This window comes from Pseudophryne corroboree, chromosome 5 (genome assembly GCF_028390025.1).
Source record: "Pseudophryne corroboree isolate aPseCor3 chromosome 5, aPseCor3.hap2, whole genome shotgun sequence".
In the NCBI taxonomy this organism is placed as follows: domain Eukaryota; kingdom Metazoa; phylum Chordata; class Amphibia; order Anura; family Myobatrachidae; genus Pseudophryne; species Pseudophryne corroboree.
The window spans coordinates 13,045,245-13,061,390 of NC_086448.1; the positions used below are offsets into that span (position 1 = coordinate 13,045,245).

The following is a 16,146-nucleotide window of genomic DNA, read 5'->3' on the forward strand; positions in this document are numbered from 1 at the left end:
CCCGGCCGCGGAATGCCAGCTGGGTGGGTGGGGGAGTACAAGATGCCCCTTGTGGGCTCGTTGCGCTTGCCACACTGCGGGCTCGGTGGCCACAGCTCGGTGGCTACAGGTTCTATTCCCAATCTATGGGTGTCATGGACACCTACAAGTGTGAATGGTCCCGGTTGGTCGGCACGCTCACCGTTGGGGTTGTGAAGGGCCGCTAATATATCTACATACCGGACACCACATGTGTGACTCCCAGGTGTCACAGAATACACAATAGAAAGGTACATAGTAAAAGCACAAGACATGTACATCTTGACATATAATGGCACTTTACACCTTTTATCTATTAATATACACGTCTGTCTGACCATGTCCCACGTATGACATCAGCTATGAGATTTCCAAACAGGTCAAGTCTGTTATTCAAGCGCAGGGTGGTTTGGGTTAGGTGGGCAAGTATACCCAGGCAGGACCCTTGTTTTGGTGCTTTTGGGTGTGCAACCTAAACCAGGCTGGGTAAAATGCCCACTTATACACACCTTGCACGCCCAAATCAGTTTCCAAGTTCTTCATAAGATCTAGCCCATGACCACTGTCCCTTTTGTGCCATGAGGGATGAAGTGGCCATCTGTGATGGTGTGCTTTTTCCATGGTCAATGCCTTTTCATTCCTCTTTCTCTACAGAAATTCTAGGCAGCCCAGATTCATCTGGGTCATTCATATGTGGAGAACGCCAAGCAGAGGTCAAAGGATGTGCTTTTTTTGGGGGGCCCACTATGTCTGCTGACATTGAGTGTATGATTTCTGCCTTTGCTCCTTGCAATGTGTTCCACAACCATTAAGCTAGGGAGACCTCATGTGAGTGAGAGACTGCCTTGATCAGTTGTAGCAGCTAATAACTTGGATTGGGGGAGGAGCACCTTGTGCAAGGACACTCATGCTTGGTTTGCGTTGGACTATCAGCCCAATATCACCAGGGCACCAGGGCAGCGGTACACAATAAAAATTCAAATCTATTTCTCTGTGCTTGGCTTCATTACTCAGGGCGGCATGTACTAATGCACATCGCCACCCATCGCCGCGATATGTACTTACATATGCAGTCAGCATTGTGGAGGACGGCTCTTCCGATAAGATTCAGCCCCGGGAGTCAGTCTGCGCATGCGCAGGGTGATGGGGGCGGGCACGAGGCACGCTGATCAGATCCCTCACACAGCGCTGCGGAGAGAAGCCCATAGGCTTCTATGGGGTATCGCCACATTAGGAAATTGTGGTAAACAAGAGTTTGCCGCCTTTTCCGTATAGTACATCCCGCTCTCAGTGATTGTTCGCTGACCATGACATGCAATTCATGAATGCAGATTTCCAAGTGCTTGTTTCTCAAAGGGACATGACCCACACGCACGGCAAGGTACCAATTAGAAGGTGGCAGTCCTTTTTCTCTCAACAGTAGAGAAAATTCCAGACACCAGGAACCTCTGAGTTGTAGCACAGGTATGACGTAAATACCGCAGCACTTTCCCAGTAATGGCTCCGGACTCCTGGAGCAGGATTGATTTCTAGGAATAAAGCATAATGGAAAAGGAGCTCATAGTGCAGACTGTTTATTCAATTTAAAAACAGTAACAGGTCCACGGACAAATTGTATAAGACTCGTACCATATAGCACACGCTGTGGGCTGGTTATCACATGATTCAAGAAAATTCCACTGGCACAAACTGCATACCTGATGACCGCCGCCCGGGCCCACACACCGCGCCGCCGGCTAAGGTATAGCCGTGACTCGTCGGGAAACCTCTCTGGATCAGACAGTGGCAGCAGCTGCACAGGTGGACACAGCGTGTCAGACAGGCCACGCCCCTGTGAAGAATTTTCTTGAATCGTGTGGTAACCAGCCCACAGCATGTGCTATATGGTACGAGTCCTATACAATTTGTCCGTGGACCTGTTATTGTTTTTAAATTGAATAAACAGTCTGCACTATGAGCACCTTTTCCATTATGCTTTATTCCTAGAAATATATATACAGAGTACGGTTTACTCATAAAAACAATGGAAATTTAACATAATAGTGAAATGCTGATGTAGCGTAAAATCACAAAAATAAAAACATCACACTTCTTAAAAACTTATAGCTAGCCATGTAGAGTTCATAGACTATTAGAAGTAAATAGATGAGGTAATGTCCTTTCACCTTGTGCACTATGTATAGGGGTTTAGTATTCCCCTTTGGAGCTTAAAGCTACACATGACATCCCCGCTGATTTTCCTAATCAAGGTCAATGGTTATCTTTACTTGAATTACAACAGAAACTCCATCCCAGACACTTAATCCTTTGAAATCCTTCAAATACGCCATTTTTACACGCCCTACCCTCACTCTCTGTTCTTAGAGCCCTTACTCCATTTGAGAAGCTATGTGTTCATGGCCCTTTATCTAAAGGCTTGATTTACCAGCTTTATGCCCTCTTTTTTGACGCCACCCTCTTTGAGGCCCCATGAAGTTGCCTGGGAACAGGACCTTGGACCCCTCTAGAGGATGAAGCCTGGGATGACATGAGACTGGGAATAGCCAAGAGTTCTTTTGCAACCAAAATAAAAGAGATGGCATATGAAATCTAGTATCGCTGCTATTATACTCCAGAGAGACTTAACAAAATGTTCTCGTCTTCTTCACCCGATTGCTGGCGGGGTTGTGATGTACTATGATCCATATATGGTGGACCTGTCCAATTATTGCCCCCGTCTGGGATTTGGTACACATGGCCTTTTGAATTCTCTCCGAGAAACTCAGGTACCAAAAGATCCCTGGATGTTTTTTATTGTGGTGCCCCCTCCCGGACCTCTGTAAATTTTCAAGAAAACTGTCCATGCATATTTTGGTGGCGGCAAAAATCCTCGATAGCTTTAAATTGGAAGCAGACCTCTTCCCCTCATCTCTCTGCACTGAAGACACAGATTTGGCATGTTGTGCCATGGAGGAGATAACTTATTTCCTTCATGATCGAGGACATGTTTTTACCCAGCCAATCTCTTCTTCTTAGCAGGTTTAAAAGGGACAGTCTGGGAAATCACAAGCTGCCAGTGCAATGATGTCTTCTGTGAGCTCCTGGGGAATAATTTCCTATTCAGGGACTCCAGTGCAGATTTCCATCCTGCTGCACCACCTGGCTCCAACCGCTTCCAGTCTGATACTCTCTCCATCGGTTCCTGTCTGATACTCTCTCCATTGGTTCCAGTCTGATACTCTCTCCATTGGTTCCAGTCTGATATTCTCTCCATTGGTTCCAGTCTGATACTCTCTCCATTGGTTTCAATCTGTTAATGTCTGCATTGGTTCCAGTCTGATAATCTTTGCATTGGCTCCAGTATGATAATCTCTCCAATGGTTCCAGTCTGATAATCTCTCCATTGGTTCCAGTCTGATAATCTCTCCATTGGTTCCAGTCTGATAATCTCTCCATTGGTTCCAGTCTGATACACTCTCCATTGGTTCCAGTCTGATACACTCTCCATTGGTTCCAGTCTGATAATCTCTGCAATGGTTCCAGTCTGATAATCTCTGCATTGGTTCCAGTTTGATAATCTCTCCATTGGTTGCAGTCTGATAATCTCTCCATTGGTTCCAGTCTGATAATCTTTCCATTGGTTCCAGTCTGATAATCTCTCCATTAATTCCAGTATAATACACTCTCCATTGGTTCCAGTCTGATACACTCTCCATTGGTTCCAGTCTGATACTCTCTCCATTGGTTCCAGTCTGATACTCTCTCCATTGGTTCCAGTCTGATAATCTCTGCATTGGTTCCAGTCTGATAATCTCTCCATTGGTTCCAGTCTGATACACTCTCCATTGGTTCCAGTCTGATACACTCTCCATTGGTTCCAGGCTGATACACTCTCCATTGGTTCCAGTCTAATAATCTCTATTGGTTCCAGTCTAATACACTCTCCATTGGTTCCAGTCTGATACTCTCTCCATCGGTTCCAGTCCAAGACTTTCTCTGTCGTATCCAGTCCAGGACTTTCTCCATCGGTTATAACCCGATACTCTATCCATTGGTTCCAGTTCAATATTGCACCATCGATTCCAGGCCAATACTCTCTTCATCGGTTCCAGTCTGATAATCTCTCCATTAGATCCAGTCCGATATTGCACCATGGGTTCCAGACCGATACTCTCTCCATCGGTTCCAGTGCAATTATTGTTCCATTGGTTCTAGGCCGATATCTACAGTGCATCCAAAAAGTATTCACAGCGCTTCACTTTCCACATGATTTGGAAAGGCACACACCTGTCTATATAAGGTCCCACACTTGACAGTGCACAATGTACTCCTCAGTCTCCTGTCTCGATAATCTTCAGAGTCTATCTAGTGCTAGCACTGAGTGACTCAGTCAGGGGGCCGTGACCTGCACGTCAGGCACAGCGAAGCCCAAACTTCCTTGCAGGGGTTTCTGGTGAAAACCACCAGCGTATTTGACTCTGTACCCCTGTTCTGCTTCTCCGTCAACTACTCGGTACTAGTTAAAGTTTCCCTTAGTCTATTAGAAGTAATTATACTTTGAAGATATCACCTTCTGGGTTTGTACTAGTCAAGTATCAGTAGCGGATCTTGCCACGGGCAAGCAGGACTTTTGCCCGGGGCGGCGCCTTCCCGAGGACGCCGAACCATGGCAAGATCCGCTGCTGCTGTGCCCCCCGCTGCCCGCTCTGTCCCGCTGCCGGTGCCAGCTGTGAAGGGAACTAGTAGCGTCTAATTTCCCTTTGTGGAGAGGACCTTTACATCAATTCAGCGGCGCTACTACTGTACAGGGGGCATGACTGACCACGCCCCCTGTATGAAGCCACACCCCTATTGCCGCCCGGGGAGCAAAAAGCCGTAGAACCGGCCCTGTCAAGTATCCCAGTCTGGATTCAGAAAACCCTCACAGTGTGACATAAATGACATTGAAGATACTGTATCTATGTATCATAATAGCTAATAATAGTATAGGTTGAGTATCCCATATCCAAATATTCCGAAATACGGAATATTCCGAAATATGGACTTTTTTGAGTGAGATAGTGAAACCTTTGTATTTTGATGGCTCAATGTACACAAACTTTGTTTAATACACAAAGTTATTAAAAAATATTGTATTAAATGACCTTCAGGCTGTGTGTATAAGGTGTATATGAAACATAAATGAATTGTGTGAATGTAGACACACCTTGTTTAATGCACAAAGTTATAAAAAATATTGGCTAAAATGACCTTCAGGCTGTGTGTATAAGGTGTATATGGAACATAAATGCACTCTGTGCTTAGACTTGGGTCCCATCGCCATGATATCTCATTATGGTATGTAATTATTACAAAATACGGAAATATCCGGTATCCAAAATACCTCTGGTCCCAAGCATTATGGATAAGGGATACTCAACCTGTATTCAATCACATGACTACATCGTATAGCATTATTAAAACAGTCTATCATTGTAAAATGCAGTATACATAGATATATATTTAATTCTATATTTAAATAGCTGACCTGAGTGACACAATTATCAGAAGATTCACAAGTTATAATCATACATCATCAAATAATAACCTAATTATAAAATAATTGTAAATGAAACTCTGCAAGAAACATATTTCAAACAAGAACAATAGCATTGATCAATAATATAGAGCAATTTGTCGGTAAATAGTTAAATTTCAATTGACCAGGGCTCAAATAGACCTCCATATCTATGAAGAAATAAGCAGGAGGCGAAAAATATGTTGATGGGTTCCCTGTCACCTTCCCTCTATGGGGATAATTCAGACCTGATCCCTCGCTAGCGTTTTTTGCAGCACTGCGATCAGGTCAGAACTGCGCATGCGTATGTACCGCAATGCGCAGCCGCGTCACATAGGTACAAAGCAGATCGCCGCTCAGCGATGGGTTTGTGCGAAGGATCCATTTGCACGGCCGATCGCAAGGAGATTTAAAGGAAGAAGGCATTTGTGGGTGGCAACTGACCGTTTTCTGGGAGCGGTTGGAAAAACGCAGGCGTGTCCAAGCATTTGCAGGGAGGGTTCCTGACGTCATTTCCGGTCCCGGACAGGCTGGTGTGATCGCATCGGCTGAGTAAGTTCAGCGCTGCGCAGAGACTGCACAAGATTTGTTTGTACAGCGCTGCTACACATGCGTTCGCACACTTGCAAAGCAAAAATACACTCCCCTATGGGCGGCGACTATCTGATCGCAGCAGTGTAAAAATCGCTTGCTAGTGATCGGGTCTGAATTACCCCCTCTGTCCCTATCTCTCATCCCATTGTCCATAGTAACTAAGTATTAAATGATAGAATTACGTTCTACATGCTCATTAAGGCCCTCTGGATGTAATGAATTCATTCTAAACATCACGTAAACCTCTGAGTTAGATAAACCCCCAGCGCTGTTCTCATACTGAGAGAGCACCCCAGAAATCCAGAGATAAGTCTTCTCAGTCTGAGGAATAACGCCAGAGGTTGGCGACTGTACCTGCAAATGGTGATTGTTATGTCTAAGTGCAGCCTCCAGCCACAAGTGGCACATGGGGTACTCCGAGCTATATCAGGTTATATTAGATCCTAACACCGATTCAGCCATTTTGTCACCTGGTCAACCAGTGCAGATGGAAATCCCAATTGGATTTGACAAGCATGGTAAGGTTTAAGCACTGAGCCACAGGCCCAACACCTGAGGCTCTTTCTAGGCCCCAGACACCAGTCGATCATGAGATCACACTCCTTCATACAGGGGTTCAGTACCTAATGTAACAACAGAGCCAAACAGGGGACTGGCAGACGAGGAGGGAGCTGTACAGAATGCTGGTCACATGCACTCCCAGGGGACAGACACACCAATGGGGGGGTTACCAGTAGGGATGAGCAGGTTCGGTTCCCTGAGAACCGAACCCCCCCCCCCCCCCTTCCCTGGAACTTCACGCTCCGAGTCCAGATCTGAGTCCGGCTCGGGTTTTCCCAACAGATTCGGTAACTAGAACAAGGCAAAATGCCATCATCCCGCTGTCGGATTCTCACGGGTTTTGGATCCCATATAAGGAGCAACGAGTCGCCACCATTTTCACTCCAGACCTGTAGAGTGTAGTGAGAGGATGTGTCTCCTCAGTGTCTGTGGGTACTGTGTCTGTGGGTACAGGTTTACTGCTGTATAAGTCCAGGGGTAGTGCCATATAACTCCAGTCCAGTGGTGCTGTTGTATAAGTCCAGGGCTACTGCCGTATAAGTCCAGTACAGTGCTGCTGCCATATAAGTCCAGGGTTACTGCCGTATAAGTCCAGTGGTACTGCTGTATAAGTCCAGTCCAATGGTGCTGCCATATAAGTCCAGTCCAGTGGTGCTGCCGTATAAGTCCAGTATAGCGGTGCTGCCTTATAAGTCCAGTGGTACTGCCCTATAAGTCCAGCGGTACTGCCCTATAAGTCCAGCGGTACTGCCGTATAAGTCATGGGGTACTGCCGTATAATTCCAGTGGTGCTGGCGTATAAGTCCAGTCCAGTGGTGCTGGCGTATAAGTCCAGTCCAGTGGTGCTGCCGTATAAGTCCAGGGGTACTGCCGTATAAGTCCAGGGGTACTACCGTATAAGTCCAGTCAAGTGGTGCTGCCGTATAAGTCCAGGGTTACTGCCGTATAAGTCCAGGGGTACTGCTGTATAAGTCCAGTCCAATGGTGCTGCCATATAAGTCCAGTCCAATGGTGCTGCCATATAAGTCCAGTCCAGTGGTGCTGCCGTATAAGTCAAATCCAGTGGTGCTGCTGTATAAGTCCAGCGGTGCTGCCTTATAAGTCCAGCGGTACTGCCCTATAAGTCCAGCGGTACTGCCCTATAAGTCCAGGGGTACTGCCGTATAAGTCCTGTCCTGTGGTGTTGCCGTATAAGTCTAGGGGTACTGCCATATAATTCCAGTGGTGCTGGCGTATAAGTCCAGTCCAGTGGTGCTGGCATATAAGTCCAGGGGTACTGCCGTATAAGTCCAGGGGTACTGCCGTATAAGTCCAGTCCAGTGGTGCTGCCGTATAAGTCCAGGGGTACTGCCGTATAAGTCCAGTCCAGTGGTGCTGCCGTATAAGTCCAAGGGTACTGCCGTATAAGTCCAGTGGTGCTGTCCTGTGCTGTATATTATTTACTCCAAATAAAGTAGTTATTGATATTTAATCTAAATAATTTTTACAGGGTTTGCCCTGTGTGGTGTAGGGGTATGCTCTCCTGTGCCGCATATTGTTATATAACGCCAGAAAAAAAATGGAGAACAAAAATTTGGAGAATAAATACGGAAAGATCAAAAACCACTTCCTCCTAGTGCTGCTGCCGCTGCTGTTGTTGCTGCTGGGAGTCGATCGTCATCCCAGAGACGAAGCCGGAAGACCACTTGTACTACTTCAGCTAAGCAATTGACTGTCCAACAGTCCTTTGCGAGGAAGATGAAATATCACAGCAGTCATCCTGTTGCAAAGTGTATAACTGAGACCTTGACAGCTATGTTGGTGTCAGACGTGCGTCCGGTATCCGCCATTAGTGCAGTGGGATTTAGACAATTGATGGAGATAGCGTGTCCCCGGTACCAAATCCCATCTAGATTCCACTTCACTAGGAAAGCGATTCTCGGACTGTACAGGGACATAAAGAAATGTGCCCTCAGTGTCCTAAAAAATGCGGTTGTACCCAGTGTCCACTTAACCACGGACATGTGGACTAGTGGAGCAGAGCAAACTAAGGACTACATGACTGTGACAGCCCACTGGGTAGATGTATGGCCTCCCGCAGCAACAACAACAGCGGCACCAGTAGCAGCATCTCGCAAACGCCAGCTTGTTCCTAGGCAGGCTACGCTTTGTATCACCGGTTTCCAGAAGAGGCACACCGCTGACAAACTCTTACGGGAACTGAGGGCTTACTCCACTTAGACTCTCCTGGGGATTTGTGATATCGGACAACGCCACCAATATTGTGCGTGCATTACATCTGGGCAAATTCCAGCATGTCCCATGTTTTGCACATACAATTAATTTGGTGGGCAGAATTTTTTAAAAAACTGACATGGGTGTGCAAGAGATGCGGTTGGTGGCCCGAAACTTTGCAGGCCACTTTCGACATTCAGTCACTGCGTGCCACTCCTAGATGGGCCAGGTGTTTGTGAAGCCCACTTGGGTCGCTTAGCTTAGTCGTCCAGCTACCTCATTGCAACTCTTTTACTTCTTTGCATGATGTGCTGTTTGGGGCCTCATTTTTAAAAGTGCCACCCTGTCTGCCACTGCAGTGCCACTCCTAGATGGGCCAGGTGTTTGTGCCGCCCACTTGGGTCGCTTAGCTTAGTCATCCAGCTACATCATTGCACCTCTTTTACTTATTTGCATGTTGTGTTGTTTGGGGCCTAGTTTTTAAAAGTGCCATCCTGTCAGCCACTGCGTGCCACTCCTAGATGGCCCAGGTGTTTGTGCCGCCCACTTGGGTCGCTAAGTTAGCTTAGTCATCCAGCTACCTCATAGCACCTCTTTTTCTTCTTTGCATTATGTGCTCTTTGGGGCCCAGTTTTTAAAAATGTACCATCCTGTCTGACACTGCAGTGCCACTCCTAGATGGGCCAGGTGTTTATGTCGGCCACTTGGGTTGCTTAGCTTAGTCATGCAGCTACGCTCATTGCACCTCTTTTACTTCTTTGCATGTTGTGTGGTTTGGGGCCTAGTTTTTAAAAGTGCCACCCAGTCAGCCACTGCGTGCCACTCCTAGATGGCCCAGGTGTTTGTGCTGCCCACTTGGGTCGCTAAGTTAGCTTAGTCATCCAGCTACCTCATTGCACCTCTTTTTCTTCTTTGCATTATGTGCTCTTTGGGGCCCAGTTTTTAAAAATGTACCATCCTGTCTGACACTGCAGTGCCACTCCTAGATGGGCCAAGTGTTTGTGCTGCCCACTTGTGTCGCTTAATTTAGTCATCCAGCGACCTCAGTGCAACCTTTTGGCCTCAAAACAATATTGTGAGATGTGAGGTGTTCAGAATTGACTGAAAATGATTGGAAATTAATGTTATTGAGGTGTTTTCCCCCCACAAATTATCCAGATCCAAAACCAAAACCAAAACACAAAAGGGTGGTTTTGTCAAAACCAATCCAGATCCAAAACACGAGCGGGGATCCAGAACCAAAACCAAAACACAAAACCCGAAACTCCAGTAGGGTTGCCAACTTGCCACCTCATCCCTTTAATTCTGAACACATATTTATTACACAGGTTCTGTGGCTGATTAAAACCAGGTGAAATGGAGTCTTGAAGTCACCCAGCCACAGAACCTGTATAATGACTATATGTCCAGAATTAAAGGGATGAGGTGGCAACCCTAGTTACCAGTGGGGACACCAGCCTTCACAAGTGGACCCCGATTACAGAGGATCCTCCTCAGGTAAGCGACAGCAGGAGGTCAGGTGGGCCCAGAAGGCAGTTTCATTGGCATGGTTGCGGCAGACGATGGTCTGAGAGTCCAGAAATCCAGGCTGTGGCTTCGGGCCCATCCAGACACCGGAGTGGACATGTGCCAGTCTAGCCCGTCTGTAGTTACCCCACTGGACGCTTTAGTTCTTCCTGCTTTGCCTTTTATAAAAAACGCTGAGATATATGTATATCTGCGCATGCGTGAGATCTCACAGACACAGCAAGGTCGTACGCAGCCAGACCCTCAGGGAAGCCGCTCCAGGTGTAACACATACCAGCAGGTAATCCCTGCAAACATTGAAATAACAATAAGCCGCAAAAGGCGTGTATCATTTTTTTAATAACATCTGAATGATATGCCATCACCATATAATATTACAGCAATGGCAAAATACTGTAGTTCAATGCATTCAGATAATATAGAGAAAATATATTTTCTCCACGTTATCTGCTTTCATCTACAATGATATTTGCTGTTTTTAATAACGCTTGTTGTAGGGTATTTGGCACTCACGTCACCCCCTTTCTCACCTAATAATGCATTCATCCTACAGCATTGCTCTGTCTCTGTACTCTGTTCTACACACATTATTACATAGTCTTGTGACGCCCGGCAGCCATTTTATTATTATGGTCTTAGTTGATGTCAATAAAGGAGTGTTTTATGCAGCTCTGTGCCCAGCCAGTAGCATCTACGGAATGCATTCAAAATGCCGGCGGTCGGAATCTTGACATTCAGGAGACCGACACCGGAATCCTGACAGCTGGCATTTTGCCGATGGATGGCATTCCAACACCCATTTCTAATTCCCACTCGGTTGGTGGATCCATGCTGCTAACCGAGTGGGAATAGAACTTGTGGCAAGCAAAGCTCTACACCAGGCCCGTAGCATGGCGAGTGTAGTAAGCCCACAAGGGGACTCCCTGTCTCGCTGCCAGTATTCTGGCAGATGGGATGTCACTGTTGGGATACTGACAGTCGGCATCTCATCAGCTGGTATATCATACCGGACCCAAATCTTCAGTTACAATACACAAGATACAGATCTAGAACAAAATCACTGGGGGATGGGATTATTTGGAAAAGTGGGTGTGGAAAGGTGGGTGTGACCTCATAACAGGGGCATGGCCTCAAAGGGAATGCCGCATCCATATGACGGGGAGAGGGTGACGCCTTGGATTACAGGGAAAAGTAGTGGGTGACAAGGAGGTGATTAGGAGAGGTAGTAAGTGACAGAGAGAGGGTGACAAGGAGAGGCAGTGGATCACAGGGGAAAGCAGTGGGTCACAGGGAAAAGCAGTGGGTGACAGGGAAAGGCAGTGGGTGGCAGGGAAAGGCAGATGGTGACCGGTAAGGGTGACAGGGAAAGGCAGTGGGTGACAGGGAAAGGCAGATGGTGACCGGTAAGGGTGACAGGGAAAGGCAGTGGGTGAAAGGGGGGAGGTATTGGGGAGAGACAGTAAGTGACACTGAGAGGGTGACATGAAGAGGCATTGGGTGGAAGGAGGGAGAGGATGATGGGGAGACAGTGACACAGGGAAGAGGCAGAGGGTGAGGCAGTTGGTGACATGGGAGAGATAGAAGAAGATGGATAAGCAATAAGTGACAGAGAGGGAGAGTAACAGAAATAGGCATTGAGTAGAAGGTAGAGGTAGTGGGTGACAGGGAGAAGCAGAAGGGGACAGAGAGAAGAGTGATGCCTCAGAAAGGCAGAGGGTGACAGGAGAGAGAGGGTGATGGGGAGATTGTGACACTGGGCAGAAGCAGAGGGTGAGGCAGTGGATGATGTAGGAGAGAAAGTGGAAGATGGAGAGGCAGTTGGTGTCAGAGAGAGGCATGTGGTGACAGAGTGATGCAGTGGGTGATTGCAGAGGCAGTGGGTAATAGGGATGAGCACTGGGTGTCAGGGAAAGGCAGTGGGTGACAGGGAGAAGGTGATTGGGAGAAGCAGTAAGTAATAGGGAGAGGGTGACATGAAGAGGCAGTGGGTGAAAATGAAAGGTAAGGGGTGACAGGGGAAAGCAGTTGGTGACAGCAAGATTCAGTGGCTGACAGGAAAGGATAACAGGGAAAGGCAGTGGGTGACAGGGAGAAGGTGATTGGGAGAAGCAGTAAGTAATAGGGAGAGGGTGACATGAAGAGGCAGTGGGTGAAAGTGAAAGGTAAGGGGTGACAGGGGAAAGCAGTCGGTGACAGTGAGATTCAGTGGCTGACAGGAAAGGATAACAGGGAAAGGCAGTGGGTGACAAGGATGTGATTAGGCGAGGCAGTAAGTGACAGGGAGAGGGTGACAAGAAAAGGCAGTGGGTGGCAGGTTGAGGCAGTGGGTGACAGGGAAAAGCAGTGGGTAACAGGGAAAGGCAGTGGGTACATGGAAAGGTTGATGGGGAGAGGCAGTGGGTGAAGGGGAAGGTAATTGGGAGAGGCAGTAAGTGACAGGGAGAGAGAGGATGATGGAGAGATAGTGACACAGGGAAGCAGCAGAGGGTAATGTGGGATAGATGGAGGGAGATGGAGAATCAGTGGGTTGCAGGTATAGTCAGTGGGTGACATACTATCACTTTATAGTATGTAACTAATAAATACTACCTAGCTGATGGGTTGCTATGGACAACTTCTCCATTTGTCCACTACTCCACTCTTTAGAATGTGTGATACATCTCCACCTTTGTCTAACTCTATGTGTGCAGGTGTGTAGCCATAGGGTAGGTACCCAGAGGGGAGGTATCATGGGGCTGGTGCCCAGAAGGGAGGCATCATGGGGCTGGCATCCAGAGGGGAGGCATCATGGAGCTGGCACCCAGAGTGGAGGCATCATGGAGCTGGCACCCAGAGGGGAGGCATCATGGAGCTGGCATCCAGAGGGGAGGCACCATGGGGCTGGTGCCCAGAGGGGAGGCATCATGGAGCTGGCATCCAGAGGGGAGGCATCATGGAGCTGGCATCCAGAGGGGAGGCATCATGGAGCTGGCACCCAGAAGGGAGGCATCATGGAGCTGGCACCCAGAGGGGAGGCATCATGGAGCTGGCATCCAGAGGGGAGGAATCATGGAGCTGGCACCCAGAGGGGAGGTATCATGGAGCTGGCACCCAGAGGGGAGGCACCATGGGGCTGGCATCCAGAGGGGAGGCACCATGGTGCTAGTGCATGTGTAAGCATCAATACTGAATGCTGAGCTGCTGGCTTGCTGTTTACTAAGGTAAAGTTATATCCAGTGTTGGGTCTTCTGCAGGAGATGGTTCAATGGTCGCTGACTGCAAGTTGAGTCAATTTATATTTAAGTTTATTATTACATTGTTTTAGTTCTGATACAACATGTGTATGTCCTCCATATTCCAGGGAAAGTCCAGCAGGAGATTGATGAGGTGACGGAGTCGCAGCGCCCACCTGGGATCATGGACCGGGCACAGATGCCGTACACTAACGCCGTGGTGCATGAGATACAGAGGCTCTTAGACCTGGCGCCTGTGGCTCATTACCACGCGATGACCAAGGACACTCAGTTCCGAGGATACACTCTCCCTAAGGTATGGAATTACTATTAGAAATATGCGCGGACCTCCAGGTTTTGATTTTGGATTTCTTGTGAAATTGCTAAAAACAGCTTAAATTATGGAATTGGGACCTGGCAGCACGGATGGTGTAATGGTTAGTATTACTGCCTCACAGCACTGAGGTTATGGGTTTGATTCCCACCCCGTCCTTAACTGTGTGGAGTTTGTATATTCTCCCTGTGCTCGCGTGGGGTTTCCTCCTGAAATATTCTGGTAGGTTAACTGGCTCCCAACAAAGATTAACCCTAGTGTGTAGGTGCGTGTGCGTGTCATAGGGAATATAGATTGTAAGTTCCACTGGGGAAGGACTGACGTGAATGGCCAACTACTCTGTAAATCGCTGCGGAATATGTGCTATATAAATAAAATGCGGAATATGCGCTATATAAATAAATGGTAATAAATAAATAATACTATAGTTTATTAACATCTATAATTTTCATATCCAGTCATGTTTAGTCAGTGTTGACCACCTCACAGCTCACGATATTGTTTTCACCAATGTTGGCCAAAGGCTGCAGTGATGGCTTGCTAAACGACAGCAGCGGCACTAACACACGGATAAAAGAATATAGCACATTTATGTAACGTAGTGGCACAGCGGTGGTGGTTTAAACAAACTTTACGACTCCATAGAAAGAATGTTTTCATTAATCAAGAACTAGGTGAGAGGCCCAATGGCCAGTATAGGAAAATGGAGGAAAAGTATTTATTTAGTGAAAGCTAGATAAAGCATTGATCGATCGATCGATTGATTATATACTAACAGTATAAACTATTAAAAAAACAGATACATGGGCCTTGCAAACCAGATGATCATCAACATTACCCTAGTAAAGCACAGCCCAGTAAGTACAATGAAAATAAAATTCAGGCATGGTGGAATTGTCCTTGGGCTCCTCCACCCACCCTTATGTTGTACATTAAAAAGGACATGCACAGTTTAATGGGGGTCATTCTGAGTTGTTCGCTCGCAAGCGGATTTTAGTAGATTTGCTCATGCTAAGCCGCCGCCTACTGGGAGTGAATCTTAGCATCTTAAAATTGCGAACGATGTATTCGCAATATTGCGATTACACACCTCGTAGCAGTTTCTGAGTAGCTCCAGACTTACTCGGCATCTGCGAACATTTCAGTGCTTGTCGTTCCTGGTTTGACGTCACAAACACACCCAGCGTTCGCCCAGACACTCCCCCGTTTCTCCGGCCACTCCTGCGTTTTTTTCCGGAAACGGTAGCGCTTTTTCCCACACGCCCATAAAACGGCCTGTTTCCGCCCAGTAACACCCATTTCCTGTCAATCACATTAGGATCGCCAGAATGATGAAAAAGCCGTGAGTAAAATTCCTAACTGCATAGCAAATTTACTTGGCGCAGTCGCAGTGCGGACATTGCGCATGCGCATTAAGCGGAAAATCGCTGCGATGCGAAGATTTTTACCGAGCAAACAACTCGGAATGACCCCCATTAAACCAAGCACTTCAGGGACTGACACTTTTGTGCTTCAAGTACTGTACTTAGGGGGTAATTCCAAGTTGATCGCCGCAGGAAAATTTTTAGCAGTTGGGCAAAACCATGTGCACTGCAGGGGGGCAGATACAACATTTGCAGAGAGAGTTAGATTTGGGTGTGCAATCTAAATTGCAGTGTAAAAATAAAGCAGCCAGTATTTACCCTGCACAGAAACAAAATAACCCACCCAAATCTAACTCTCTCTGCAAATGTTATATCTGCCCCCCCTGCAGTGCACATGGTTTTGCCAAACTGCTAAAAAAAAATTCCTGCTGTGGTCAACTTGAAATTACCCCCTTAGTTTGTTCATGCCCCCACAAAACAAGCTGCCAATTGGCTAAAGGCAGCTAACAGTATTGTTAACCATCGTCACACTTGGTAGATGTTATCGTCCTTATCATCACAGCTAATATCACCACATAATATTAGCTCATCCCCACTAGAATCCAATGTTACAGAAGTCTCTGCACTTTGTTGTAATTAGCAGCACAGGACTTTCATAGAATTTGTAGTTAATGTTTATGAACAGCAGTTTTCCTGTTTTGTAAGTTTCCTTCTATGTCGATCGCTCACAAGGTTCCTGGCTGTACTAAACACTCTTTTCAAGGACAATGTGGAAGCCAGGTAAAG

At 47.0% G+C, this 16,146-nt stretch overlaps 1 protein-coding gene across 1 annotated transcript in view; it reads left to right on the forward strand.

The window, feature by feature from the left end:
• The window catches only part of LOC134927092 (cytochrome P450 2C31-like), a 218,087-nt gene that overhangs the window by 126,743 nt on the left and 75,198 nt on the right, over positions 1 to 16,146 (forward strand). Inside the window, exon 6 of the mRNA XM_063921095.1 lies at positions 13,791 to 13,978. Coding sequence (XP_063777165.1) covers positions 13,791 to 13,978 — 188 coding nt within the window. The remainder of the gene's footprint in view (positions 1 to 13,790; positions 13,979 to 16,146) is intronic.